Raw genomic sequence first — 27,901 nt, 5'->3', positions numbered from 1 at the left:
CAATGGACCCACTTCATGCATGTTTCCAGGTTCCAATCTACCAAACAGGTTTGGTAGTGCTCGTATGTATGTGGATGACACAAAAGTGCGAATATTTAGGTCACCAATCAACAAAAAAAAAAAAATAAAATAAAATTTATATATATATATATATATATATATATATATATATATAAAATTTTCACTTTATACTTCAATATATCCTTCTGGTTGCATAGTCTAACACCATGCTGGCTGCTCCAAGTAAAGCAGGTTCTTCCAAGTCTGATGTTACAACCTTGATGTTTCGGACAGAGAGGAGAGCTCTCTGCGAGATGACATGCTGTACTGGGACCTGGTAGTAAGAGGCCAAGACTCCAGACAGAACCACCTGTGAAGGGTTGACTGTGTGCAGGATGTTGATGATGCCCACACCTAGTGCTGTGGTGGCTGCAAAGAGTAAGGAAACATAGCAAAGTTATATTTTTGAAAAAAAATCTCTCTTTATTTCATTGGTATTTAATTCATCTTCTAAATTATGACAGTTTAAATATATATTATTGTCATATTGTGATGTATTTCAGTTCAGACCAAAATGACAGGTCAACTACTTCTATCTGTTTACCAGATTTTGAGGCTGCTGATGTTTTATACTTTTATAAAAACAAAAGGGGAGATAATTATCATGGTAACAGATGTCTGTGTTACCCCATAGAACAACTCTTAAATATTACCTCCTGTTAATGTAAGCTACTATACCCACTATACTCAAACAAAATGCATTCTGAAGTTTGATTTTCTTTGACTGAATCTTGTGTTTTTGTGCCCTTTGATCTAACCTTTGTTCAGAATAGCAGCAGCTTTGGAGTTTCCCATTCTGGCTGCATCAATAAGATGTTTAGCAGTGACTGACTCCGAGATCTTCATATCCATCCCCTCCACCTTCAACTGGTCCTCTGAGAAAAACAAAAACACCACCACATAGGTCAGCTGTATGAACATAAATAGCAGTTAATGAAATGAAACTGACTTCACAGCACAAGAGACTGACAGGAACCAGCATTACACAGCTTACAGTTTTTTATAGATAATTCCAGCCTCGCTGTTTACCAGATGATGAGAAGCAGACACAGCAGCATAAAATATCTGACTCCAGTAGTGACTACAAGCATTCTTCAAAATTCTGACATATTTGGCTATAATATTTCACTGGCCCAAGATACAACATCCCAGGTAGAAACCTTTTCACTTTTGTTACAATATTGTACAGATTGATGAAGAGTTACATGATTAAGTTACTTCAGTTATTGTTAAACTAAAGCGTTAAATAGTCTTTTTTTTTTCTTAAAATTTCCAGAGAAAGTACCTCCTGGGCTACTTTTGTGCTTACATTTGCCTTATGCTGTGTCACTGGATATATTGCTGTCACTACTATTGCACAATAATTCTGTTGGCACCTTCTTTCAATAGATTCACACGTCAGATAAAGTAGTCTGTCATTGGTGACAGCTGGAAGAGAAGACTGGAAGATGCCCTTCATTTCCCTCATTTCACCAGAGGTGATCCTGACAGTTTGCAATTAACACCTGTGGTTACTCATGCAGTAAGAACATTTGTCAAAGATTAGCTCCTTCATAATGTATTATTTATGTCATGTTTATATTTTTGCATGGAGAAACAATCACTCACCGTCATGTAGCTTTTTGGCCTCTCTCTGAAGAGCCATCCCAGATGCATAGGCCTCTATGCAGCCACGGCTGCCACATGTACACTCTGGGCCCTCCAGTGAAACCATGATGTGACCCAGCTCAGCAGCACAGAAGGTACTGCCGTGGACCAACTCATTGTGATGGATAATTCCTCCTCCAATACCTAAACAGAGTCAAGAGGTTTACTTCCTGAAGCTTTCAAACCAAATAACCAGCCAATTCAACTTAAGCCAATAAATAACATTAATACAGGCTTTAATAAAGGCTATAAATCATCATCATAGTTTGTTTCAAATGAAAAAAAGAACTGTTGGCCTACAATATGTGATATACTGGAACAGAAAGTAATTTGGCTGTAGGCCAACCATCATTGAGCTGATACTTTTTTTTATTTATTTATTTTTTTTTTTTACAAATATCAAAAAAATTTGTTAAAAAAAAAAAAGTCAAAAACTGACCCTTGTCTAATAAATACTCATACCAAGTTTCAGAAAAATTGGCCAACAAAGTGAGGGAGGAGTTAAAGCTAGAGTATTTCTTGAAAAATGTGAAAATTTGTAAAAAAAATAAAAGCGAAAAATCAGAAATTCATCTGCATTATTTTGCATAGATTTGCCCAATGAATCCTTGCAATAAGTTTCAAAAGATTCAGCCAATAAATAAGGAAGAAGTAGTCTCTGAATGTACTGTTTATCTTCAGAATGTAAAAAATGTGTAAAAGAAAACAAAAGAAAACAAAAAAAACCCTGAAAATAAAAAATTAAGCATTTTGTAGAGCTTTGCACATTGAATACTCATACCAAGTTTCAAAAGAGTCAGATGAGGAATAAGGGAGGAACAGGGATTAAAGGTAAACATCAATGTATAGTATTTCTGGAAAAGTTTGAAAAATGATAAAGAAAAAAAAGTTGACAGATGACAGACAGCTCAGTATCAGCTAAGCTACGCTGACCGTCGTCGACAGCAGAGCTAAAATGGGGATTTGTTTTCATTTTATAATGTTTTAAGCTTTTATATTAACAGGTATAAACCTTTCTGAAAATCTATAATCATCTAAACAGATTAAATTCCATCCATCCATTGTTTAACTGCTTATCCATTTTTCCTTTTTCTATTGACTAAGAATTATGTCAAAAAAAAAAGAAAAGAAAAAAATGTGTTCAGAAATATGAAATCAATGATGGTGTTCGTACTGAATATAATGTATAGTTAATAAAATAAAATATTTATCTGGTTTTTACCTGTTCCTGTGATGACAGTGACAAAGTTTTCCACTCCCTTGCCATGACCAAACTTCTTCTCGGCCAATGCAGCACAGTTGCCGTCATTGTCAACCCAGACAGGCAGGTGCAGGGCATCTGATATGGGTGTTCTCAGGTCCACAGAAGACCACTCCTGGATTACTTTTGTGGAGTGTAGGACCACACCATCTTGCGGGTTTACACGTCCCCCAGTGGACACACCTAAAGAACAGAAGTTAAATCTGAAAGATGTCCCCTCCCCCACTGAGTAGTGTGTGTGTGTGTGTGTGTGTGTTTTCATACCAGCACCAAGTACTCTACAGTTATAGTCCACAGCATCCCGCATAGCTTCTTTGCACATCTCTAACATGAGATCCATCCTGGCCTCGAAAGTCTTTGGATTGGGCTGACAGTATTTCTTCACTATCTTGCCCTAAAAAACAAGTTATAAAAAAAAAACAAAAAAAACCCAACACATACAGCAAAAATTAAAAAGCATGAAAATTTTGATAGGACTTTATCATCACATACAACAAAAGGAGTTATAGGAAGAGAAGATTAATGCAATGTTTTGCCACAAATAAATTGACTGCAAAAACTGAGGGTTTGTTTATGGTTACTAGTGAGAGACAAGTTATAATTACAACCACAATTCCAAAAAAAAAAAAAAAAAAAGTTGGGATACTGTGTAAAATTGAAATAAAAACAGAATGCAGCAAATTGCAAATCTCACAAACCCACATTTTGTTCACAATATAACAGAAAACATATCAAATATTTGAACTGAGATTTTATTTCATGAAAATATTTGCTCATTTTGAATTTGATGGCAGCAACACACCTCTAAGATCCATCCTGGTGTACTAAAAGACTGGAAAAATAGCCAGAAAAACCTCTGGTGGAAAATTTTGCAAATAATTAGGTGAATTGGCAACAGTTTAGCAGCATGATTGGGCATTTAAAAAAAAAAAAAAAAAAAAAAAGCCCCCCGCCCGAAGGTGGGCAGTCGTTCACTAATGTGCAAAAACCTGCATCTACAAATTGTGGAATTATTTCAGAATAATGTTCCTTAACATAAAACTGTGAAGACTTTGAATAGCTCATCTACAGTACATAATACCTCCAGAAGATTCAGAGAATCTGGAGAAATCTGTGTGCAAGGGACAAGGCCAAAAATCAGCATTAGATGCTTCTGATCTTTGGCCCTTCAGGCGGCAATGCATTAAAAACAGGCATGATTCTGTCATGGAAATCACAGCATGCTCAGGAACACTTCCAGAAATTGCTCTGCCGTCATCAAATTCAAGTCTTTTTTTTTTTTCTCCTAACATGGTCCATTTTCTCAGTGTAAACATTTGATATGTTTTCTATGTTTGATAAATAAAATATGGGTTTATGACGTTTGCAAATCATTATTATTATTCTGTTTTTATTTACATTTTGCAAATTGTCCCAACATTTTTGGAATTGCAGCTGTGAAATAAAAACCTTAAGTTTTTAAAGGGTTACTGACAGCCACTGAAAAACACTGCCAAAGTGAGCAGTGCAACCTAACAGATAAAAGCTTTATGAAATGGAAAAACTGATAAGTAAAAATTAACATTTGAAGTTCAGTATCCAGGCAGCCTACTCTCATGCAGACGATAGCCACTCTGAGGTTGGTCCCTCCCAGGTCAATAGCCAAAGCACTCTGGGTCTCCAGGATATGATCAATGTCCTGGGAGATCGGATCTTTCACAGGGGGAAAACAGAAGGTCTTTTGGAGGGGCTCATCCAGGTCAATAGAATGCAGAAACTTGAGAATACGAGGCACTGCGTTGCCATCACCATAAATCTTAGAGCTGATTTAAACAAACAAAAAAAAGATAGAAAAATATTTGTGTTTGTGAGACTGCCACAAACCTTTTGCATCATAATACTAATTGGCAAATATCATGACCGTAAGTACAGCTCAGTCTGATCCATTATTACAAACATTTTTTAATTCCTTTTCTCAACCCATTTTTTTTTTAAATTTCTGTCAGTGATTCTGTGATGATGGTATTTTTTTTTATTTTTATTTTTTTGCATTTTTGGCCAGAGCGGCTTTTATCGGCAGTGGAGAGAGACAGGAAATGGGGGAAAGATACAGGGGAAGACGCGGGCAAATTGGTGACGGGCCGGGACTCGAACCCGCGCCACCCACACATGTATGTGGTCGCCGGCTTCACCATTAAGCCACCCAGGCGCCCCGATGATGGTATTTTTAAGGGTAATTTGGAAAATCTGCCATACAGATTCAGTCTGCCAAATTAACATAGCTGACTTCTTCGTAAAACTTTACACAAAAATGTTAATATTTATACTCACTGGTGTATGTGATATTAATTCATGTGTCCACTGTCAATTATATAGAACATGTTATATAAAGCATACTGTAGTACAGTGGTTCTCAAAGTCAAGAGTGCTGCAGCACACTTAAAAACCAGAAAATCCCATGGAACCCCCTGATCGTTGGATAGTGCTGGCCTATGAAATTTTCCTGGCTAGAAGCCTGTCTTCACTCTCATCAAAATACAAGAGAAAGTGATGCTGGCTATAAACTGCTAATACTACCCAGTCATAAGAAAAGTGCTAATGCCATTAAGTGACCTCCTTACCACTGGGACACAAACTTCAATACAAGAACAGTAAGTTTAGGTCAGAGTAATGAGTAATATACACTAACCACCAGTTTTAATTCAGTTTTTATATAAATAAATACCTTTATCTAAATATGTAACTGTACATACTTATGAGTAATTTCAAACTGAATTTCTGTTATTACTGCGGCCTCCCTGCAGTGGGCTGTGACCCACACTTTGGGAACCACTACTGTAGTATATACTTCCTGATATTCGTAATAGTCTCCGGCCTTTAATAAATACAACACTGTTCAGCAGGGAAGTCAGGATAGGAATGTATAACTATACAGTACCATTCAAAAGCTTAACAAGTACTGTCTGACTCATTTGAGAAATATACAAATACATGACTATTAAGCAAAGAGGATTAAAAACAATTTAAAAAGCTGGCTCTACAACTTGATTGCCCCAACTGGGAAAGACACACCTGTCCATCTGTCATAAATACACTGTTAAAATCATGTTCAACAGGACTTCATTTCAACCGATACTGTGATGCAAGACATTTAAAGCACTTCTGTTATCAAAAGAAGACTCAGTAAATAAAACTAAATGCAAATGTTGGAAAGTAATGAGAGATGCTACGATGAGAAAACATTTAGATGCTGTCCTCACAATGAGCAAAAATCATCAAAACCAAAAGTGAGTGCTCAGATGAAAAAATATATCAGAAAAACTTAAACCGTCTGACAAAGACCCAGAGACACAGAAGGTAATGCATTGGTCATACCAGGGGTATCTCTTTCCAAACTGTAGCTCCAGAGCATGGTAGATTTTATTGTGAGTGTCAGCATCTCTGACATGTAGAACATTTTCACCTGGCACGAAAAGAAATGCCATCAAGTTAATAAGAAAAACAACCTTAGGCAGATCAATTTATCAAAATAGTATGAATTGCTAGTACAAGGAAAGTAACCTTGATACTTTTGTACTATTTTGTCCACCAGCAACCACAACCCTCCACTATTCAGGACGATAACTTGTGTCAGGCAGTAAACTGCCTTTATGAAAAGACTAATGACATTTCTGCCGTCTCTTGCTAAATCTTTTGCTGCTTAATCCCAGCAAAAGAAACTTGATCTCAGTGATATCACACATACTAAACATATGCAATTACTGAGTTATTTAAAAAAAAAAAAAGTCAGTCTCAGTAGGAATATAATGACCCAATTATCTACTATTGGAACTGGGTGTTTTGAGATGCTCAAGGACAGCCTGGCTGCTTGTAGACAGTGCAGATGCATGGTTTCCTTATGATGGGAAAACCATTCCTCCTGAAACTCTGTTTTCATCTGTTCTCCTTAATATCATGTTTCATAAAAACAAACAAACAAAAAAAAAACATGGATTTATAATATACTTTTTATATTTGCAGTTCATGATAAGCTTTAACACCACCTTGGCACCACCCGTGCCTTTCTTTGGCTCCTGTGAGCCTTCACAAATGATCTTCTGTAAGAGGTAAGCTCATGACTCAGAACTATGGCAGTTTTTGGTTACACCTACCCGTCTCTCTGCCAGTTTGTCTTGTTCCCAGGTTAATGACTGGTGTGCCGAAAGCCCCAGCCTCTCGCACCCCACAGCTGCTGTTTCCAATCATGCAGCCGGCATGGGAGACGAGCTGTATAAACTGCTCGAAAGGAATGTGCTTCACTGCTCGGAAGTTAGGGTGTTGCTCGATGCCCTTCTTTCGCATAACACGTACCATCTCCTTACTTCCTGTTTACATGAGAAGTTGAAGTGACAGGAACACTGATTTTTTTTAAACTAATGACTTTTTAAAAAATATAAAATGCTCTGAAAATGCTTTTGCATAATGTTAGTTCTACTTAATCTAAGCTCTACTTTGACAAAACACTACTATACAGCAAAGTAAAACATGCTTTTGTTATTTCTGTCACAACTTTTTTTCCATATTTTTACCGTGGTATAAATGTTTGGAAAACAGGACAGTAAAAATTGCAACTATGGTGACCAACAAGGGCAGCTAACCGGCATCAATGTTAGGAAAGAGGATGAGGGTCAACTTGTTGAAGGAAATCAGTGCATCCAGCATCAACCCATAGATCTTAATAGAGTGCTGGATGTCCGTAGTGACTGGGTGCTGAAGTGCCACAATATAGTCACCGTCCTGTACCTTCTCACCTGCAACATGAACACATCACATACATAAACAGACTAATTTCTCATTCAATTTTTTTTGCCGTGTGAATTCTGCATACCTAACCAGCTTTTGATGATATCCATGTAGTCCTCTCTGTGATGAGATGACAGCAGCTTATCGTATGATGGGCAGCCAGCAAGGAGGATACGAGAGTGGTCCTCACACATGGCAATAAGGTGCTGCTCTGCCATGCGTGTACAGCAGGCGTGATAATGGGCCAGTTTACTGATGGCATGGCGGATTGAGTCATCAATTGTACCACTAACCTGGGAAAATTACCGCGGGACAGAATAAGACAAGAGATATAGAGCTCTGCTGGCAAATGTTTTACTGTACAATATGTGATATATTCGAACCATCACTGTGCTGATACTGTTTTATTTTTTACAAATTTAGAAAATTCATTAAAAATAAATAGTCAAAAAATTCATCTCCCCTATGTTGTAAAGCCTTAGCCAAATGCACCAAATTTCAAAAGATTTTAAATATAAATGACCGAGGAGTGGTCATTTATATTTAAGTTGATAGACAGACGATGGAATTTGGCTGAAGAATTCTGTAGAGCTCTGCACACTGAATACTCCAACCAAGTTTCAAAAGAGTCGGTAAACATCCATACAGAATTTCTGGAAAATTTGAAAAGAGTAGCAAAATAGAGTAGCACTTGATAGACAGACGGCTCTGTATTGTCTGTCATTGACAGCGAAGCTAAAAAAAAATGTATCATACTTGTCTCTAATGCAGCAGACTCTGCTCAACAGAGAAGGTTTCTCACCTCTCCTCCCTCCAGGTGAAGTATTCTAATATTCATTAGCGCTGCTGCAGTCGCTAGAGCAAGAGCATCAAAACGGTCACCATGTACGACCAGGATGTCCGGGTTCAGTCTCTGAAGAACATCAGGGAGTTTTACAAGCGCTAGCCCAACACTTTCCACCATGGCTGCCTCATCCTCTCCTCTCACAATAGTGTGGAGCTTTGAGCCAATGTCAAAGTCATCCTGCTCAATCATCCGAAATGTGTTCCTGAAAAAAAATAACAAAAAAGCCCCAAACATTACAGGCCCCATACGGTAATACATGCATTTCAGTTGTGTGTGTTTTAATAAACTGAGCTGTTATGTTATATCTCTGCTTTAGCCTGTTTCTAGGTTTAAAATAGATAACTATAAGGCAAAAAAAAAAAAATAAAAAAAAAAAAGAAGAAGAATTACAGCCACCTCACTGCAAAACGGACAGTTGACTCACAGTCTGTTATTTTTATTTAGCCATGAGAGTGACTCAAGCTAATTAAACTTAATGTAATATAAAGTTATAATGTTTTGGCCATGAGCAAAGAACCCAAAGTGTTCTTGTTTACAAGTGCCAGCCCAACACCTTCCACCAAGACTGCGTCATTGTTGGCTCCAAGAGTGAGAGCAATAGTCCTCATGCACACCAGACATCTGAGGACCCAAGGACCTAGTGGATTTCTTCTGTTTTGATGGAAATGTCCCAACAACAATAGAAAAACTCTTAAACAAAAATTAACCATTAAGTCTATAGGTCAAGCTATAGCATGAAGAAATAATAATGCCAAGTATTCAAAAATAGTGCAAACTTAAAACCTGCAGTGAAATTAGTGGGGCTTTATGTAAGTTATTTTTTTATAATTTATGTTTTGGGTTACAGTGCAACCAAAGTACTGCTGGGTTTTTGTAATAATTTCTTGGAGGTACACAAGTGGAAAAACACTGTAAGGATAACTTTATAAAGAGGAAAAGTCAGGTCATCTTACCCGTAGTCATCAATGAGATGTGAACCAAGCACCACAACTTCCAGTTCAAACTCATCTGGGTGGGATTTGATCCCAAACATGATGGGTGCCAGCTTTGAGTAATCGGCTCTGTTGCAAGTTGCCACACACACTCTCAATCTCCTCTTACACTATACCACAATTGTGTAACCAACACATGCACACAGGGACACACACAGACATTATTTTCATTTTTATGTAGTATGCACAAGAAAATATGCTCCTCTCTGCTATTTCATTACGGTCTGAAGGAATATTCCACACAATCATACCTGATTTGATTCTTCCATCTTTTTCCCTCGTTTATTTTCTTTGTTCCTTTGCATTCTTAGATAATACTGCTCCTGGAAAAGAAACGCAAAACGTGTAGGTAAGGTGAAGCTAAAAATCTGTAAAGCATTATCTTACGCATTATTTTCTTTATATAGAAAACACCCACAGGTCATACTCACTTGGGCCTTCCAAATATTCAGAAGCTGAAGCATGAAAACAAACAAAACTACACTAAAAATGACTTGTATTTAACATAAAGAACACATGCAAATAGAATCTTTCAGAGATGGGAAACATGCTGTAAGGCAGTGCTTTATATGACAAGGCAATGGTGACATACAAATATTAATTTCTTGTATTTTCTGTTGTATGATCCATTAATTATCACAATCCATAGTGTGTTATATTTTCCCATGTCTCTGTCTTAATTACTAGTTGGTATCAGAAAACCTTTCACAGTGACCTTCTGTTAGGATAAAAAAATTATTTTCGACCTGTGACCTAAGGTGTCCTGGTGCCACGTGCACTTCTGGATTTATTTTCCTATATGTTATTACTAATGGAAAGTAATATGCTATGTTGTTAGTATATGCAAGGTACAGCTTTAGCTATTACTGAATGGAAGACTTCAAGAACAAAAAAAAGTAATTCTTCGGTTCATGTCGAAGAACCTTTGGCAACAGACGTGGCTCCTCTTTTTAGGGCCCGAGCACGAAATGTGCGAAGGCCCTATTGTAATTGCTCCGTTTATTTTTTTATTTTTTTCATATCCAGACGCACAAAAAATCCTCTTGGAGCCATGCTCTAAACCCAACAGGAAGTCGGCCATTTTGACTCAAACATGCAAATTTGGCGATTTGCACCCTTCAGACTTTCTCTAATAACTCAAAGGTTTTAGAAGTTATCAACTTCAGATTTGGTGTGTTTCATCTACACACCAAGGGGAATCTACATTTAAAAAATGGTGAGTTTTTGACAAGGGGGCGTGGCCCTTATACCCCCCTGAAATTTGATCATTCAATTTTCAGCCAAATTTTGATTGGCTCTCATACTCCAATCTGGATCAAACGTTCTAGGTAGGATGGCACATACATATGGCAATATTTTATGACAATCGCAGCGCCACCTAGTGGGAGCAGGAAATGTCATGTTTTACACTTTCAGGTCCAGCTCTACGGTGGTTGTGCAGAACCATCTCAAATTTCCTGTGGAAAGTCTTAAGGAGTTGGGCTTACACTGTTTTCAAAACTGTGGGTTTTTGCCAAAGGGCGTGACCCTGGCGGGATGGCAAACTTTGATGTTTCACCATGAAGACAAAAAGGGCTGTAACTCAAGGCCACATTGCCCAATCTGCCTCAAACTTCAGTGATTTGATTAGATTACTGTCCTGAACACATTGATATGCATAAAGTCCATAAATGTTAGAGCGCCACCTAGTGGCAGCTCAAAATATCATAAAATAGCATGTTTTTTGGGTAGCCCCAGAGCTACATTTTATCTACAGCTCTGAACTTTTGCAGACTCATGTAACATCCTAAGACGAACAAAAAAGTCTCTTGGACCCATACTCAAAACCCTACAGGAATTCGGCCATCTTCAATTGAAGGTGTCAATATTTGCCATTTCCATGCCTGCTATTTGAATGAACTCCTCCTAGGGCATTTTACCCAGTGAGACCAAAATGGCTCCACATCATCTAGACAAGTAGCCCATCAAATATTGTGGAAAGTTTTACAAAATATTAAACGGCCTTGTCACACCAGGCCATTGAAGTTGGCCTTCGTTTTTCTCCCTCACCACCAAAATTGTTTGTGCACTTGTTCGCACATGCTTTGTCTGATCAGCCTAAAAATGTAATCACTCATGTACACACCCAGGCTGAATCCATAACTACAGATTCAAGACTGTAGGTGCAAGAACACCCCTACAGAAGCAAATGAAAATTTGTACAGCGTCCACAAAATTAGTTTCTCTGAAATGTATGAAAATTTGTTTCAACATTCTTGACATCATCGTGATCAAAAAAGTCAATCAGACCCATGCCTTATTTTGGACACTGCAGCCGTGACCAACCCCAAAATACTCCATTGGGTCTATGTGGAGAGCAACAGATATATTTTCTCATAAACGAATTCAACTTGCTACAGACCTTTTGTACACCATTGCACTCAAAAAACCTCCGAGTGCGCCACGGGACGGCGTGCGCCACGGGTCGACGTGCGCCACGCATGCGAGGGCCCGATATCACTGCTTGCGGTTTTAATTGGTATTATTCCCTCTGGGTCGTCTTCAGCAATCTGTTCAGTTGCTTTGCTTTTACTTCTGTGGTGTTGTGGTGCCACAGTCAAATGGGTCCCCACTGAAATACTTCCGGACACCACCATGCATGTTCCAGATGTTGTTCAGCTATTCACTGGTATTGGGGTATGTGAAAAAGGTGGCAATTTACGGAGAGGTAGGGGGGTGATATAATTTAATAAAATGAGTATGCTTAGAAATCTAGATGAACTCACCAAAATAGATTTCAAGTGCTACATTTAGTGGCTCACTTTTTTTTTTAAAGGGGACCTATGGGGGAAAAAAAAATACCTGGAGTGGATGCCACACATAGCACATACCCCCTTACCATTTATCATAATGTGCTTCAGATGTAGGTAGTGCAGAGTCTACTTAAGGTTTATAACATGGGAAACAATAGCCACATCATCATAATCCTGTATTTCGAAATACCAAACCTAAAAATACATTGCGTCCAGTTAGTTCAAGCGCATTTATTTCATACCTGTGTGAACTGATGTGTACATGACTGACATGCCTATAAAGAAAAGGACAAAAGCTGAGCACTGCTTACCGAATCTTGAGATTCCTTCTCATTTCTGACCACAGGTAAACAGGACCAATTTGCAGAAGAGCATAAGGAATAAAACTTCCAGACTGTCAAGTGTATTCTGAATTGTCTGTCAAGTGTAATCTGTGTCTCACAAAATAAAAGTATGGTTACAGCTGGTTGCCTCAACTTATGCTTGGTCAGTGTCCATACAATCAGGACTTAAGCTCACATACTCATACTTAAGTGATGAGGTTGTAAAAACAAAAGTTTTGCCCCTGCAATTACATTATTTAAACCCAATTTTTAATTCAATGGGAATTTCTTTTCCTTTACATTTGAGTACAATGGTAAGACATAAAAAACATTTACTATGTTGAACAAACTTTTCAGTAAAGATGACACTGCTAGCAATTATCACTTGCTAGCAATGGCCTTAAATCAACAGCATTGCTTTTGCCAGTTGCCAACACTCTATTTTTTCAAATGTTATTTAATTTATTTCAAGAAATTCTGAAGCTTTAGCTAAAATTTCTTCCACAGAACATACCTCCAGCTAGAACCTATCAACGGCACAATGAGAAATTTATACTGGTCCCTGGTCAGTGTGTTATTACTATTATGCCGCCTCAGCTGCAAACTCGTGAGTTTAAAGGAAACAAAACAAAGTGAAATAAAATATTTTGATGAATTATCTTCTGTACTTTAGCCACAGATGGAATACAAAAGATAGATGCAGCCACCAATTTGATTAAATCCAAAATGTGGCATCAAACAACTGATGGCAACCCCGGTGTTTTGAAACCACGTGTCAATCAGGGTTTAAATCAGACTGATAAACTGAAGAACAATGAATCATAATGTAGTCCTGTCTTGAAGCACAGAGACATGAAACTAGCCTTTGAAACCATACACAAAAATTGTTTACTGGAGTCACAAATGAAACAAGTAGGACCGTTTTCCCAGTATAGGCTTCTATACAATCTGACTTCCTTTTGCTAAGAGTGGAGGTTCAAGCTGACTTCACTTTCAGACCAGCGGGCTCTGTCCATCTTTCAAATATAGTATGTTTTCAGTTGCACTCTGTAGCTTTTCCTCACTGCCTCCAAAAATGTAGCTGACATTTATTGTTAACTTCATAATTCATACGGAAGCTGCTTTCTTTTCATTTAGCATGAGGGCTCTGCTGCAGGACAAGACAAACCTCTTAATAAATATTTAGAGTTCAATCAGCTAGCACAGCAGTGTAGTGAACCCTATCTTTCAACCTAGATTTAAACCATGAATTCATTGAAAGCCGTATCTGTATGATGCAGTAAAAGCAACATTTACTCTTGTGTCACATACTCTTAAACCATTTAGGAGCAAATCCTGTGATTTACCCTAAATTTTATTCAGCACACTGCGAGTTCGGCTCAAGCATCACAAGGCATCATCAGCAGCCAGCATTATGATATGAAAGGGTGGGGGGTAGAGATGACACAGCAATCGGAGACAGAAGGAGATGCTCAGCGCAAAGAAGCAAGATTATAGCAAAATGTGCTAGAAAGGAATGATTAGAAGATGATTTAAAACAATGGAAGCATGATAAAAGAGAAAAAGGGCATTCTGACTTACATGAGGGTCTTTGTGTACAGAACCCAGATGCTTATCCATGCCACACCTCTGTAGATTCTTGACTAGAAACCAATCTTTGTTATTTTTACAGTCCTAGGATTTATTTTTCCCATTAGCATGGAAGTATTATCGAAAGGAGGGAGAACATACGCATGCCAGAAAGCGGCAGAAGAGAAAGGAAGAGAGAGGTAGCCTGACACAGACATAGAGCTGGGGGAGGAGCTGAGGGAGACGAGGGTAGGGTTTAGCTGAAATAATGCTCATGATTCGCTGAGAGTGTGCCAGACACACAGTGAAGGGGAGCATCTCTACCCGGATCCTACTGTATCTCTCTGTTAATCTGTCAATTAACCGGGGGTAGAAAAAAGGAAAACCACATAGGTGATTGGTATGGCTTTTCCCATGAAACCATAAACACCAGAAAGTTGTAAAGTTGTAATAAAATCAAAGAGAATGTGGAAATATTAACGCTAGACAAGGCAAAGGTGACATACACATTTGCACAGCTACAAGGAAACAAGTTAAGTACAACCTGTAGCACCTGCTACATCACTGATAAGTAGGGAGTCCATGGATGAGTGCACAAACATCTCAGCATAACAAAATCAATGTATGGGACAAGTATGGAAGTCGCTTTGGCAACACATAATACATGGCACACATTACAAAAGTATTAAAAAAAAAAAAACGTTATATTATAATAAGCTTTTTGTGCAGCACTGAATGACAAATCATGAAAATAGTTAAGTGCAGTTTTCCAGAACACTGTTTAAAAACATCTGCATGCTCATGCAGTGTAAAACTAAAATAAAAACAGAGGCTGGTGATTTTCTAATCATTTAAACTATATCCAAGCTTAAATAGTGTAGAGGTGTATTTAAGAGAGGCAAAAAAGTGCCATAATACCCCCAATAACTCCTTAGTGATTATCAACCTAAATCTGCTATTGGTGATGGTCAAAAAAAATTAATTTAAATTACATTCAGGACTGCAAAGATTCATCGAATAACTCAAATAACTATCAGAAAAAAATCCTCGATGCAAATTTTTTGCTTTGATGCTTCGTTTAACTCACCAATACGTAGCGCTCAGGCGTCACGATGTAGCGCCAGTCAGTGTTTAACCTACATTTGCGACTAAACATAGACCTGCGTGTGAAAAGTAATGCAACATTACGCCAGTGTAAACCCCAGTTTTCCAACAAAAAGACTGACATCACAACAGCAGAGGTGACGATGATGTTCCTGCAGGCTAACGTGGAGACGACATCTGTACATACACACACGGCGAAGAGCACAGGAGCCGGTGTTACACCAAATTCTGCGACCCATCATATTCTGCGACCACAGGGGGCGATAGCGTACATCCCTCTGCATGTACGTGCTGAATGAGAGCTGAGCTGGGTGGCAGAAAATCTTATAAATCGTTTGAACCCCTTCCCAAAAAAGTGCTTGGAAACATTTATTTATCGTTTACCAATTTATTGAAGGATGGGTAGTAGTGGGTTTATGTATTTCAAACGATAGAATAAAAGCATTCAATGCAACGGTCCGTCCAGCTGTGTTCAATGTCAAATAAAAAAAACGCATTTCCTTCGTCAATGCGAACGAAATAATATTCCGTAAGGTTTACAATCTCCTGTTTTGGTGCTTACACAGTTTACGTACAGTAAATAGTGTCCTTCTCGCTCGTATTCAGCACGTACATGCAGAGGGATGTACGCTATCGCCCCCTGTGGTCGCAGAATATGATGGGTCGCAGAATTTGGTGTAACACCGGAACTGTTACAGTGAGACGGGGAGCTGGGTGAAGTGAAAGAAAATGTTTTTCTAGGGTCCAAAACAGCAGCGCTGTAATCGCCATTACAACCTTTACTGGGAAAAAGCTGATGAGAGTCCTTCATGAAATCACCTGATCAACCAGTTCCAACGTGAAGTAAAGCGAACTTTCTAGTTGTTCCCATCCACCGCCGCTTATTTTATACAGCGAAAATCTAAAGTAAACCTACAGAAGTTCAAATACAGTATGCAGAACCGTTAACTTAGTCTGATGTGATTTTTAAATTAGGCTGAAGGCTGACGGCAGCAGTCTTACGGTACATTATATGGCAGCGATACCTGCAGCAAACGGGTGAGCCTAAAGGGGGCCATTTTTATTTCATGGCTTTAGAAACACTATTTTGCGGTTTTAAATAAATATAAAATAGAAATAAAATGTTATATTCATCAAATTGTATTAATAATTAAAAATATTAAAATGAATAAGCTTTTTTGTCGTAGGCCAGTAAAACTGAGCCACTGACCGGGCTGTTAGGTTGGATTCTGGTAACTGAATTATTATTATCATTAATTATTAACATCTACACCATCAGAACGTCTGTTTTCAGCAGCATCAAAGCACAGGGCAAACCTCAGTTCTGAGAATGCTAATGTACTGGATTTTCTTCACTGCAGCCACCACATGCTCCTTTAAAAGCTTACAACAACATACTCATTCACTAACACACCTAAACCAGTAGACACACATTCCATCAACTGATAGAATACTCAATAGAATATCTAATTACTAAAATAATTTAGCTGCAGTTCTAATTACATTAGGTAATTAAATTTGAATAATTACAGGAGTCACAGTAATTATGGGAAACACACACAATAAAAGCACAATATTGACACGATAACCTCTGCTGCAAATAATGACTTTGAATTTAAACATAAACTTTACAAATATATTTTTACTTTAGCAAATGAATCAGACTAAGAGAGAAATCATATATATTTTTTACACATATTGCTGAAAGTATATTAATTCATTAGTGATTATGTGTAACAAATTATTTAACAACAAAACTTTGAATATGTGCATCACAACTCACCTATCTCAACAGAACAGCAGATGTGATTTACTATTAGGCCCTGACTGATGCTCTCTCCAAATAATTATAGAAGCCATCACTGCTGTGCTATGTGTATAAAAGTGTGCAATTCTTGCTTTGAAGAAGCACACTATGGATCCTTTGAAGCTAAAGATATTTAATAAAAGTCAGACAGCCGTAAACAAAGAGCACAACCTGACCTCTTAACAGACCAGGAGGATTAGGCCACATTTGCTAGTGAGTCTAATTATTAACCTTTGCAAACATGTGTAGCTCAGGCGACTCAAGAAAGCAACTGTATTCTGCTTCCTGATGATCATACTTGTTCCTGGTGACTAATTTATTAGTTGACTAAATGAAGAAGTTCAATTTAATTCAATTTTATTTAAATAGCACCAAATCACAACAGCTGCCTCAAGAGCAACAATAATACAGAGAAAACCATCAAAACCCCACTGTGTGCAAAACACTTAGCAAGACTGAGCGTTTAAAATGCCAGCACCCTGGAGCTGTGAATGTAAGGGGAAAAAAAATAGACAATGTCACTGCTCCTACTGTCGTTCACTCGTTAGCAAACATCATCCATGAGACCTTGTTTCCAACAGGTAAACTAATAGAAACATTCCTGTACAAACATTAACTGGGTGTCAATGTGACGCACTAATGAGTGAACGACAATAGGAGCAGTGACATTGTCTATTTTTTTTTCCCTTACATTCATTTTAGCGTTCTTTCTGAATAGTAAACCTCTTCATGAACTGAATCGTCTGTAAAATTTTCAGTTGTTTTGCACAGAACAATCTTTTTGATTTAATTTGGAGCCTTGTTTGAACTTTTGGACAGAGGCCATTTTCATTTACTTATTTGCACATTATATTTTCGTCGTGAGGGGGCTCCCACACAACCCTGAACAGGACAAGCGGAAGACGGTGGACGGATTTTCATTAAAAAAGGAAAATTGCATTCAGTTTAATATGCATATTTATTGTGATGGTCACATTAATGTTAAAAATACATTTGATTAGTTTCACACTTGCATTTTTATGGGTCATTATTTTAATTGTGGGAGGAGACAACCTGGTGGACAGGCTTGAACAGGTGGAGTAAGATTGAAATAACTGTTGACTAACTACCAAAATAATTTTTTTTTTAGTTGCAGCCCTGGTCACATGGGCTCAGGAACACTTCAACACAGTTTGTTCCTGCATCTACAGCTAATTTTTTACTCTACAAATAATATACCATGTAAAATATGCTGCCTTGTCTATTTCCCAAGCTCAGTGAAGATGAATTTAGGTGAAGGTGAAAGCTGCCCTATGGAGTAAAGAACAAAAATTTTAAATCCTTTTTGAAATCTTTTTGAAATCTGGCTTGATATCTGTGCACATGTTACGCAGTGAAGGCTTCTGCAATCATGATGGACGCTCCGATGTTTTTTTCTGAACGGTTAAAGTTCCGTTTTTTATTGACGAGCAAGGTAACAGTTGTACAACAGAACAGATGATCGTATACTAGCAACACCAAACAACAGCTGACAAGATAACAGCACAGACAACACCCGATCCTGTTAGAAAACTCTTCAAAATAAGACTCTTCCTTTTTCCAAATAAATCATACTTGCCACTTAAACACATTTCACTTTACCTTGTGTAATTATGTACAATCATGTTAAATTCAGTGAATATTAATAATCAAATAAATTATACTTAACAACACACACGTCACAACAGCACAGATCAAAACCAAGCCATGTCACCCATGAAAAACACTGCTAAGATACAACCGTGCACTCAACTCCAAATCTCTGAAGACATACCAAGAAACAATGGCTGATTTTTTTAAATGCACCCATCTTTTCCCCTTTTAATATAGTGTAGGTTCTTTCTTTCTCTTCAACACAATTATGAATCTAAAAATTTGCAAGGAAGGTGCCAACAGCTGAGGAACTGAAACCTGTATATTAAACAAAAATACCGTATTTTTCGGACTATACGTCGCTCCGGAGTATAGGTCGCACCAGCCAAAAAATGCACAATAAAGAAGAAAAAAACATATATAGGTCGCACTGGACTATAAGTCGCACTTTTTTGGGGGGGGGGGGGGGGGTTGATAGAATCCGAGACCCAGAGCAGAAATTCCATCTTGAACGGCAATTTAAAATAATAATGGATTAAAGAACAGGACGAACACGGTTACGCCTACGTTATGCTAAAGTAACACATTCAGCTACATGACGCACAACGAACACGTGTTCAGTATGTTAACGTAACATTAACAGTTATTCAGATAACCATAGCATAAAGAACATACTAACAAGTTAACCAAACCATCAATCCATTGAATTCTTCATCCTCGGTGTCACTTCTAAACAATTCCGTACACTCCGTAGACGAAGCGCCGCTTCCTCTTCTGTGTCGCGTTAGTCAGACTCGTCGTCAGCTGCAGTTCCAATTATTCCAGCCTTTCTGAATCCCAACAGGATGGTTTGGTTGTCACTGAAGCCCATGTTTTCTTGATCCATCCAATGACTTCCAGTAAAGTTGGGTGGCGCATTCTCCCAGTTGCCGTTAAGCTGTGCTCTCCGTCCATCATCCACTGCGCCCACAGGTTACGCAAGACTGCCTTAAAGCTGCAGTTCACGGAGATGTCAAGTGGCTGGAGTATTTTGGTTCATGTGTTATAAATGTCACATATACGTCGCTCCGGAGTATAGGTCGCACCCCCAGCCAAACTATGAAAAAAAGTGCAAGTTATACTCCGGAAAATACGGTAGTAAACTCTTGACTTTCAAAACCACAGAAACTGGCCTTCCAAGTTTGCAAAACCAACAGTTTGCTAAAAGAAAACAAGGTGCAACAACGTTTCAGAGATTTTTTAACATCTGCATACATTCTGAAATTTAAAAAAAAAAAAGCATTTCTTCAGTGTCAACATGTACTGAGTGTGTGTGTGTGTGTGTGTGTGTGTGGGGGGGGTCTCTTATTTCATATATTCCTATCAATCCAGTGATGTTAATTGTAAGGCACAGGAACATAACAGCAGAGCTGTGTCACAGACCCGTCGCTATGGGCGGGCCCTGGGGGGCCGTGCCCGCCCACTGATACGCTTGGGCCCGCCCTGGCCCGCCCACCCAAGCCAGATCACTAATCAAGCTAATAATAGTGGTGCCCCCCCTGTTGGATTTCATAAGCCCCCCCTTAAGAGTGAGATCTGGCGACGGGACTGCTGTGTCAGCCTTCCCTCTCGTCAGTCTGACACAAGAGATACACCTAGATACACCTCGTCAGTCTGACACAAGAAAGGCTGTGGAAGGTGAATGAAAAGAACTAGTGCATCATAGGAACCCCCCAGCAGCATAGTTAAGGGGTGGTTCAGGGTCACCTGATCCAGCCCTTATTATAAGCTTGATCAAAAAAGGAAAGTTTTAAGCTTAATCTTAAAACAGAAATAAACATGATGTGCCCTACTCCATTTTGACTTTTATATTGACTGACTCAACATCCTGGTGCTCACTAGCATTGTTAGGACAGTGTTTATTTAAGCGGTTCAGGGACCTGTGGGGTCCTGCTTTAGTAAATTTGCATGAGTTAAAGTTTTGCAAATGATTTCTTTTCAGGGAAATAAAGGCAAGGTCACAGACTTGAAAATTACAGAAACCTTTAAACTTTTAATTTTATTTTAAAAGGGACCATGTGCAATAGAACACTGAATAATTTGAAGTATATGACATAAACTGTTATTTCAGATACTGTATATCCACTATTCATTAGTTACCAAAAAAAGAAAAAAAAAGGCTTGAAGGCCTTCAAATCATGACTTCAAAGCAGACATGGAGGGAAATACTACTGGCCTTAGTAAGCATGGTAAAACAATCCTGAGTGTAGCACACTGTGCTCACATCATTACATTGTCTTTGCAGAATAAGTCGAAGCCCCGTGAATAAACTAGTGTTAGTGCTCTCGTCCTTTTATGCTTTCATGATCGCAGATATACTGAATGGACTGGAATTGAAATGCAGTGCAAAAAAGAAAAAGAAAAGGAAGGAAGAAAGAAGTGAATTAATCAATAAATGTGTAAGATGCCTTACTTTTCAAAGCATTCCAGTTTACTTATAGTGCCTTGAGCCTCTGCACAACTAAACCTTTAATATTCTGTAACATACTCATACTGACGTTTCCAGATACTCTAGATTCAAAATTTGAATAGTCTGAAACGAAGGTAAAAATCAATGTTCTTAAATGTTCCTTGTTTTTGTGCATGTAAAATGTTTACAAAAACACCAATTCACACCAAATATTTATTCTCTCCCAGAGAAATACTGCTGCTACAAAGCCTGAAGCACCTTATTAGTAGTTCAGGCTTTTAAAACATGACTAATCTATGTAACAGAGTGGTATAATGCCAACCGGTACAGCACAACCTCTCACAAAGCATAGGCAGCAGTCACAACTAAATTAAGCCATATCATTGCTTCTCTCATGCACACTGTGCTCACATAGACAAACTGCCAAAAAAAAAGAAAAACAAAAGAAAAGACTACAGTTCAAATGAGTTAAAGACAATAGCTATGTTGTGATTTTAGTGAGACTTATATGGAAAAAAAGAAAACAAAAAAAAATAGAAGAGAACAATTATATTACTGCTAGGGGTGTGCGATAGTGACAAAAAAATCTCGATATTTTCTGTAATTTTGTCGATAGTCATAAACAATATTTTGCATTGTTTAAAAATGTGTTCATAAAAGAAGTGAAAGCTAGTAAAATATAAGACTTAAATCAATGTTTTTGACACGATAACTTCGGCGAATTTTTCAAAAGCAATCGCTCAATACGGGAGACTTAAGAAAATGGGGGGTGGCCCGTTTCAGCATACTATCCGAGGCTCCAAACAGGTGAGCTCCGAGAATGTTGTTAGGTTATGACATAGTGATTGTAACATACCAACTTTAACTTAAAGGACATTAACCATAGACATATATAACTAGGCGCTGCACTGAGCGGGTGGGTCTGTTGCTGTGACATGTCAGTGTCCGCCATAGTGGATATGGCAGATCTGTGCTGTAAACTAATACAAGTGAATGGACTGAACTTGTACTTGTCCTCGCTTCGGAATTAAATCTAAGGCGGTAGACTGCAAGGCTGGCGATGTCTGAATTTCTTCCACTGGCGCAGTGTGTTCACTCATTTCCAGCTTTAGGTACGTTGTTTAGGCAGCTATGCTAACACACAGTATGGGCACTTTCAATGCACACGCACAGCACCCTATACTAAACCATAAAGTAGTGAAGGCGTGGAGCCGAGATGTTTGATTGTTGTTTTTTCCCTCAGTCAGTAGCATACTCGATAACATCAGCCTGCACATCGTTAACACTGCAATTATGATATTATGGTGGACGATCAAGCATACTGACTGCCAACTCTCAGTTCAGCACAAGAGAACAAAATGCAATGTCATTACAGAAATTGCGTGACTATATCTTTGCATTTTTATCCATTATGATTGACCTTTAAACCAAGAACTACATTAAACATAATTAAAAGGAGCAGTCATCCTGATTTCTGTGTGTGAAATTTGTATGCAGGGTTTCAACAAGGATATGGAGTAGCCCATTAGAGAGGTCTCCATTTTTCTTTGTGCATGAAATTTTTAACATCTGCAGTTCCTGACAGACGAATCTAAATCAACTGTATCCAAAGTTTGTTTCAGTGTAGATGCACACAAAGGCACATACAAAGACAATGACAAAAAAAACACGATGGTATACATTTATTGTCTCCCAACTAGCCAATGTTACATTATATTGAGTCATGTTCATATAGTGTTATCAACAGAAGTGCGCTTGTCTAATCTATATTTTCATTATTTACCTTTTGGAAGAGAGATTTGGGTTGACAGTTCTTCAGAGTGAATTGTTGAGACAGATAAAGCACTGACATTCTCATGACTTATTGGAAAATGCATACAATATTTACTTTGCTGTCTGTCTTTAAAAGAACCAAAGACTGCACTGATGTTCATTTCAAAGAAAGAAGACTTAGACCTGCTGCTAGTCATCTAAAAGGGTGCAGTTTATGCAGTAACTCCTACTATGCTGTCTCTGAGCAAACAAAGTAATAATCCAGGAACTGTGCATACATCCTTCTTCACTGGGTAATTATATAAACAAACCTATTTTATAATGTGCAGAAATAACTTATTAACTTCTTATTGCAGCTCTACTATTTGTCTTTTTTTTTCTTTACTTATGGATTTTTCTTTTTTCTTGTATATTAAGCCTTGAATTGCCTGATTTTGTCATACCCTTGGATTTAAAATTTAAAGTCCTGGTAAATAGCAAATGATCAGGATGGTACAATTTCCACTATTCTTCACTTCCAAATGTGTTTGCTGTGCTAACACCAAAGTGGATTTTACCAGAAGGTGAAGTATAAATTATGATATCTATTTATATATGCTGTAAATCCTTATAGGTAACATTCACACATCTAAAATATGGACTATGAGAATTCCAACTGAGACAAATAGAGGTTTGTCATCTTTCTATTAATACCACACTGCCATCTAATGTCGTTATTAAGGTGCTGTTTACACGAAGCCGTTTCACTGGAAACGGTGTCGTTTTGATGCGTTTCAGCCTTTCATTTACACGATGACGTTTGAGAAACGATCCGCGTTTACACGATGACGTGAAACGATGGAAACGATGTAGTTCCCATGCCAGGCCACAAGTTGGCGTTGGTTTTCTCTTTGCAAAGTTTGTTTATGCAAGATGCGCATGCGTGGAGTGACACAGTAGGTAGTGCGGCAAATTGTTCATTACTTACAAAACGGCCAATGTGAGAGGTTTTGTGTGGATTGACGAAGAGGTTGGATCACTGGTGCACACAACGCTGAATTACAAAACGGTAATTCAGCTAAATAAAGATTGAGATGGTTGCTTTCTGACTTCTTTGAAAGGGAAAAAAAAAAAAAATTCAGTCTACCAGTAATATCAGTAGTACCACTCAGTTTTGTCTGGCATTTTTATCTTATGTCCAAGCGAATCACTGTCGCTGTTGTGCCAAAAAGTGATCGTCTGCCATAAAGTGATAGCCGATGTTTCTATGTGCTTTTAGGTGAAATGTATTTGCTTATATTGGTAAATAGAGTGCAGTCAGCATGATTTATAAAAGGCTTATATATGAAATGAAAAAATAACATGTTTTGCAAGAATCTTTAGGAGTCTGTGTCATTGTACCTAAATTATAATCAATCCAGTGCTTTTTGGCCACTTAAAATATTTTTATAGAACTGTGATGTTATATTTCTTGTGTTTTTTGTAGCCTTCTCAGCCAGATTTCTGTTCAAAAAGACATTTTAAATGTCACTGACAGTTTTTACCTTGATAAAAAATGAAAATTTTGCCAAAAAATGATTGCAGCTTCTACCGTGAGACAGAAATGCTGTTTGTCACTCAAAATTACTTGAGATAATTCATGAGAGATATGTTGACACATGTTTCACAGATTACAGGTCAACAGGTCATTTACAGCCATTCAAATACAGGCTGTCATTTTCTGGCAAATTCCAGAAATCGATTTTTGGCAGATGATCACTTTTTGGCACAACACCAGGTTTAGCTAGAAACTTAAGCTACGATTAGCTAGCCCCAGAGGTGGGAAGTAACAAAGTACAAATACTTTGTTACTGTACTTAAGCACATTTTTCAGGTATATGTACTTTACTTGAGTATTTATTTTTCTGACTACTTTTTACTTTTACCTCCTATATTTTTACATAAGTATCTGTACTTTCTACATCTTCCATTTTCAAAACAGATTTGTTACTTTAGGTTTAACATGTCTGAGAAAAGTTTGCATTTACGCCAAACATCAAACAATCTGAGTCTAAACGGAGGAATAACAGATAAAAGACAATCGTACTGGTGTAACCTCCATCACCAGGGCTTATTGCATACAAAGGGATTAAATACACAAATACATATAATTTATGTATCATTTATAGTACTATAATGATTGGTTACAATGGGCCAGCCCGAGTCCATAAGTTGTGCTCGCAGGACCGCTACTGAAGAGAAGTGAGCATAAAGGGAGTAAAGTGTGGGAGGGAAATGCAATGTTTCTAAATGCTCAACAAATATCAGCAAACACACAAAGTGTGTGCAGTTTGTCACACAGTGTGTCTGCTAGCTAAAAGAAGAGCTGCTGTATTTCCAGGGAGAGCAAAGAGAGAGAAGTTCGCTCAGAGATGGAGAAAGATGTAAGAAAGGACAGGAGAGGAAGAAGAGAGGTTAGATTTAAAGGTAAGGACTGCAAAACAAACTGAAGCATGCTGACTTTGTGATAGATGATAGATCTACCATGACCTGGATGACTGAGAATCTACACAGACATACTGACTTTGTGATATTCAAAGATTGTATCCAAATACTGCAGTTTAGTACGTAATAAACAGGTCAGTGTGCTGTACTGTATTTACAGTAAAGCTCTGTGTTGGACTGGTGCACAGAGGCTGCGTTCATGGTCAGAGTTACAGGTTACATCAGTGTTGCAGAGATGAGTTTGAATCAAAGCTCCTGATGCTGAGATTCATTCACTGAATTCGACATTTATACAGCCTGTATGACAGGGCTCTTCAACTCCAGGCCTCGAGAGCCCCTGTCCTGCAGGTTTTAGATGTGTCCCTGATCCAACACACCTGAATCAAATGGCTGAATTACCTCCTTAGTATGCAGTCAAGTTCTCCAGAGTCCTGCTAATGACTTTTATATTTGACTCGGGCGTGTTGAAGCAGAGACACATCTAAAACCTGCAGGACAGGGGCTCTCGAGGCCTGGAGTTGAAGAGCCCTGCTGTATGCTGTCAGCATAGGCGGATGGAAATCAACTAAGATAGCTGCGAAATACTGGGTTACATCATCTTTGGAGCTCACAATAGAAAGTTGTGATTCTTCTCCCCATGCAGAGCCACTACAGCTGATCTTAGGGTTCTTCCACCTTCTGAATCCCACTGTAACCCCTGAGTATCCTCATGTTTGTGTTTAGGTGGAGGCACAGTCAGCCTCTACTACTGAGGACACAGAAACTAGAGCTGTTTTAAAATTCCCTTTCACAGCTTTTGTCCTACATAACAGATTCAAGATGAGTGCATTCATTTAAATTGAAATGTAGATTGGAATAACGTTTGTATTCTCATGTATTATTTTATATTATTACAATAATATAGAATGAGGTTCAGTTAGCTTTACAGAAAAATAGTTGGTAGAAACGACCTCCAAAGAGCTACCTTTACTTTCTTGAGTACATTTCAGACTAGCCTGTATTTTTTTAACTTTTACTTAAGTACAGAATGTCAGTACTTTTGCCACCTCTGGCTAGCCCGTTGGAAACTAACAACTTGATAGCACTGCTAACAGCTAATACTAATATCACACTAATATCAGCGAGGTGCTGCGTGGTTTGAGTGAGAGATAACTTGTCCAAATCATCCCCCCAAAAGTGAAAAACCGTGTCCCCAGTGGCCTAACAGTGAAAGCTAGCTACCGTTAGCTGGTAAGATAATAGGAAAGTTCGGTGAAGTTATCCATCTGTTTTTAGCCATCATTTAAATCATACCGCTGTGGAAATCCATGTAACAACACTTACCATAAATCTCCCAGAAACGCTAGCTTCATCTCACGCTGAAAACACCAATGGTTACACTTCTTTCTATTCTGCTTCTGGGTTTCTGTGGTTACCAGCGCCTTAAGGCGTATGTGCACACTAGGGCACGGTGCCACCACAATACCGGAATCACATAGTTTTGCCTTTCATAATAAAAGCCAGAGGAATTACTACTGCTTTTCTTCCAGGCACGGCCCAACAAGCACAACTTACCACAACATAATAGATTAAATTAAGTATAAGAGTTCAGTAAAAGGAATTACAATATTATGAGACAAGATAGCTCACTGAGGTAAAATTCTACTTAAAAAAAAAATCACAATTAAATACAAAAAGTGAAATAAATAAAGGGCCTCAATAAATACAGCTCTAAGAAATCAAATGTAAAAAGCTTAATACAGTACTATAAGGATCTTAACAAACACACGCACGCGCGCACACACACACACTTAATTTGCCCTAAAAGCTAGAAGCAGTTAGAGCAGCCAAAACATGTTGTTGAACAACTTAGCTTTTAAAAAAACAATATCACAAAATAAAAAAGCAAAAAAATGTTTTACCATACGTGAAAGATGTGAAACTAACCAACGCCCATCGAGATGTGTATAAAATTTTCAGCTTTTATTCTATTGAACTCTGGCCGGAAGTGATATTGGTTGGGGGGTTCCCTTCCATGCTCTCCGTTACTACGAGCTAGTGCTCAGCTACGTCAGGAAACCTGGCAACAACGTAAAATTTAAAGGAACTGCGTACACCCATGATGGAGTTCGACTTAAACGTAGTCCAATATAGAGAAAATATCTTTTCAAGAAAGATTTATAAGCAAAACTGAATGTTGTGATTTTCAGAGGTGCTAAAATTGATTAAAAACTGAATTACAGTATATAGTGCAACATGCAGTGCATGGCAGTTGGATGTATTTAGTCTGGACATCTCTCACTAGTAGGTTACACTTACTTAACCTTGAAGACAAAACATGAGATACCGCTAATGTTTTGGCCGTGAACCACGTCAGCCACAGAAACACATAAATTTATGTCTTTCTCAGCAGCACCAGTACACGGCAGTATAACCACCCAGCAGTAGTGGTAGTGTTTTGTC

At 38.1% G+C, this 27,901-nt stretch overlaps 1 protein-coding gene across 4 annotated transcripts; it reads right to left on the bottom strand.

The window, feature by feature from the left end:
- Positions 1-187: 187 nt before the first annotated feature.
- On the bottom strand, positions 188-26,911 carry gne (glucosamine (UDP-N-acetyl)-2-epimerase/N-acetylmannosamine kinase). Of its 4 annotated transcripts, none has more exons than XM_030737975.1 (15): positions 26,783-26,893; positions 10,000-10,023; positions 9,820-9,891; positions 9,530-9,678; positions 8,532-8,778; positions 7,815-8,022; positions 7,585-7,737; positions 7,099-7,311; positions 6,323-6,410; positions 4,560-4,770; positions 3,233-3,362; positions 2,930-3,151; positions 1,669-1,851; positions 819-935; positions 188-429 (listed from the first exon to the last, which is right to left on the bottom strand). In XM_030737975.1, the coding sequence occupies exons 1-15, from the start codon at positions 26,783-26,785 to the stop codon at positions 194-196; spliced, it is 2,256 nt and encodes a 751-aa protein (XP_030593835.1). In that variant the 5' UTR covers positions 26,786-26,893; the 3' UTR covers positions 188-193. The 4 variants fall into 4 exon arrangements, with proteins under 4 accessions (XP_030593835.1, XP_030593827.1, XP_030593843.1 ...); XM_030737967.1 differs by lacking the exon at positions 26,783-26,893 and adding an exon at positions 14,265-14,401; XM_030737983.1 differs by lacking the exon at positions 10,000-10,023 and having other exon boundaries at positions 26,783-26,911.
- Between the last annotated feature and the right edge of the window lie 990 nt (positions 26,912-27,901).

This window comes from Archocentrus centrarchus, chromosome 1, assembly GCF_007364275.1.
Source record: "Archocentrus centrarchus isolate MPI-CPG fArcCen1 chromosome 1, fArcCen1, whole genome shotgun sequence".
In the NCBI taxonomy this organism is placed as follows: domain Eukaryota; kingdom Metazoa; phylum Chordata; class Actinopteri; order Cichliformes; family Cichlidae; genus Archocentrus; species Archocentrus centrarchus.
The sequence above is the reverse complement of the archived record's forward strand: the minus strand, read 5'-3'. Positions and strand labels throughout refer to the sequence as shown.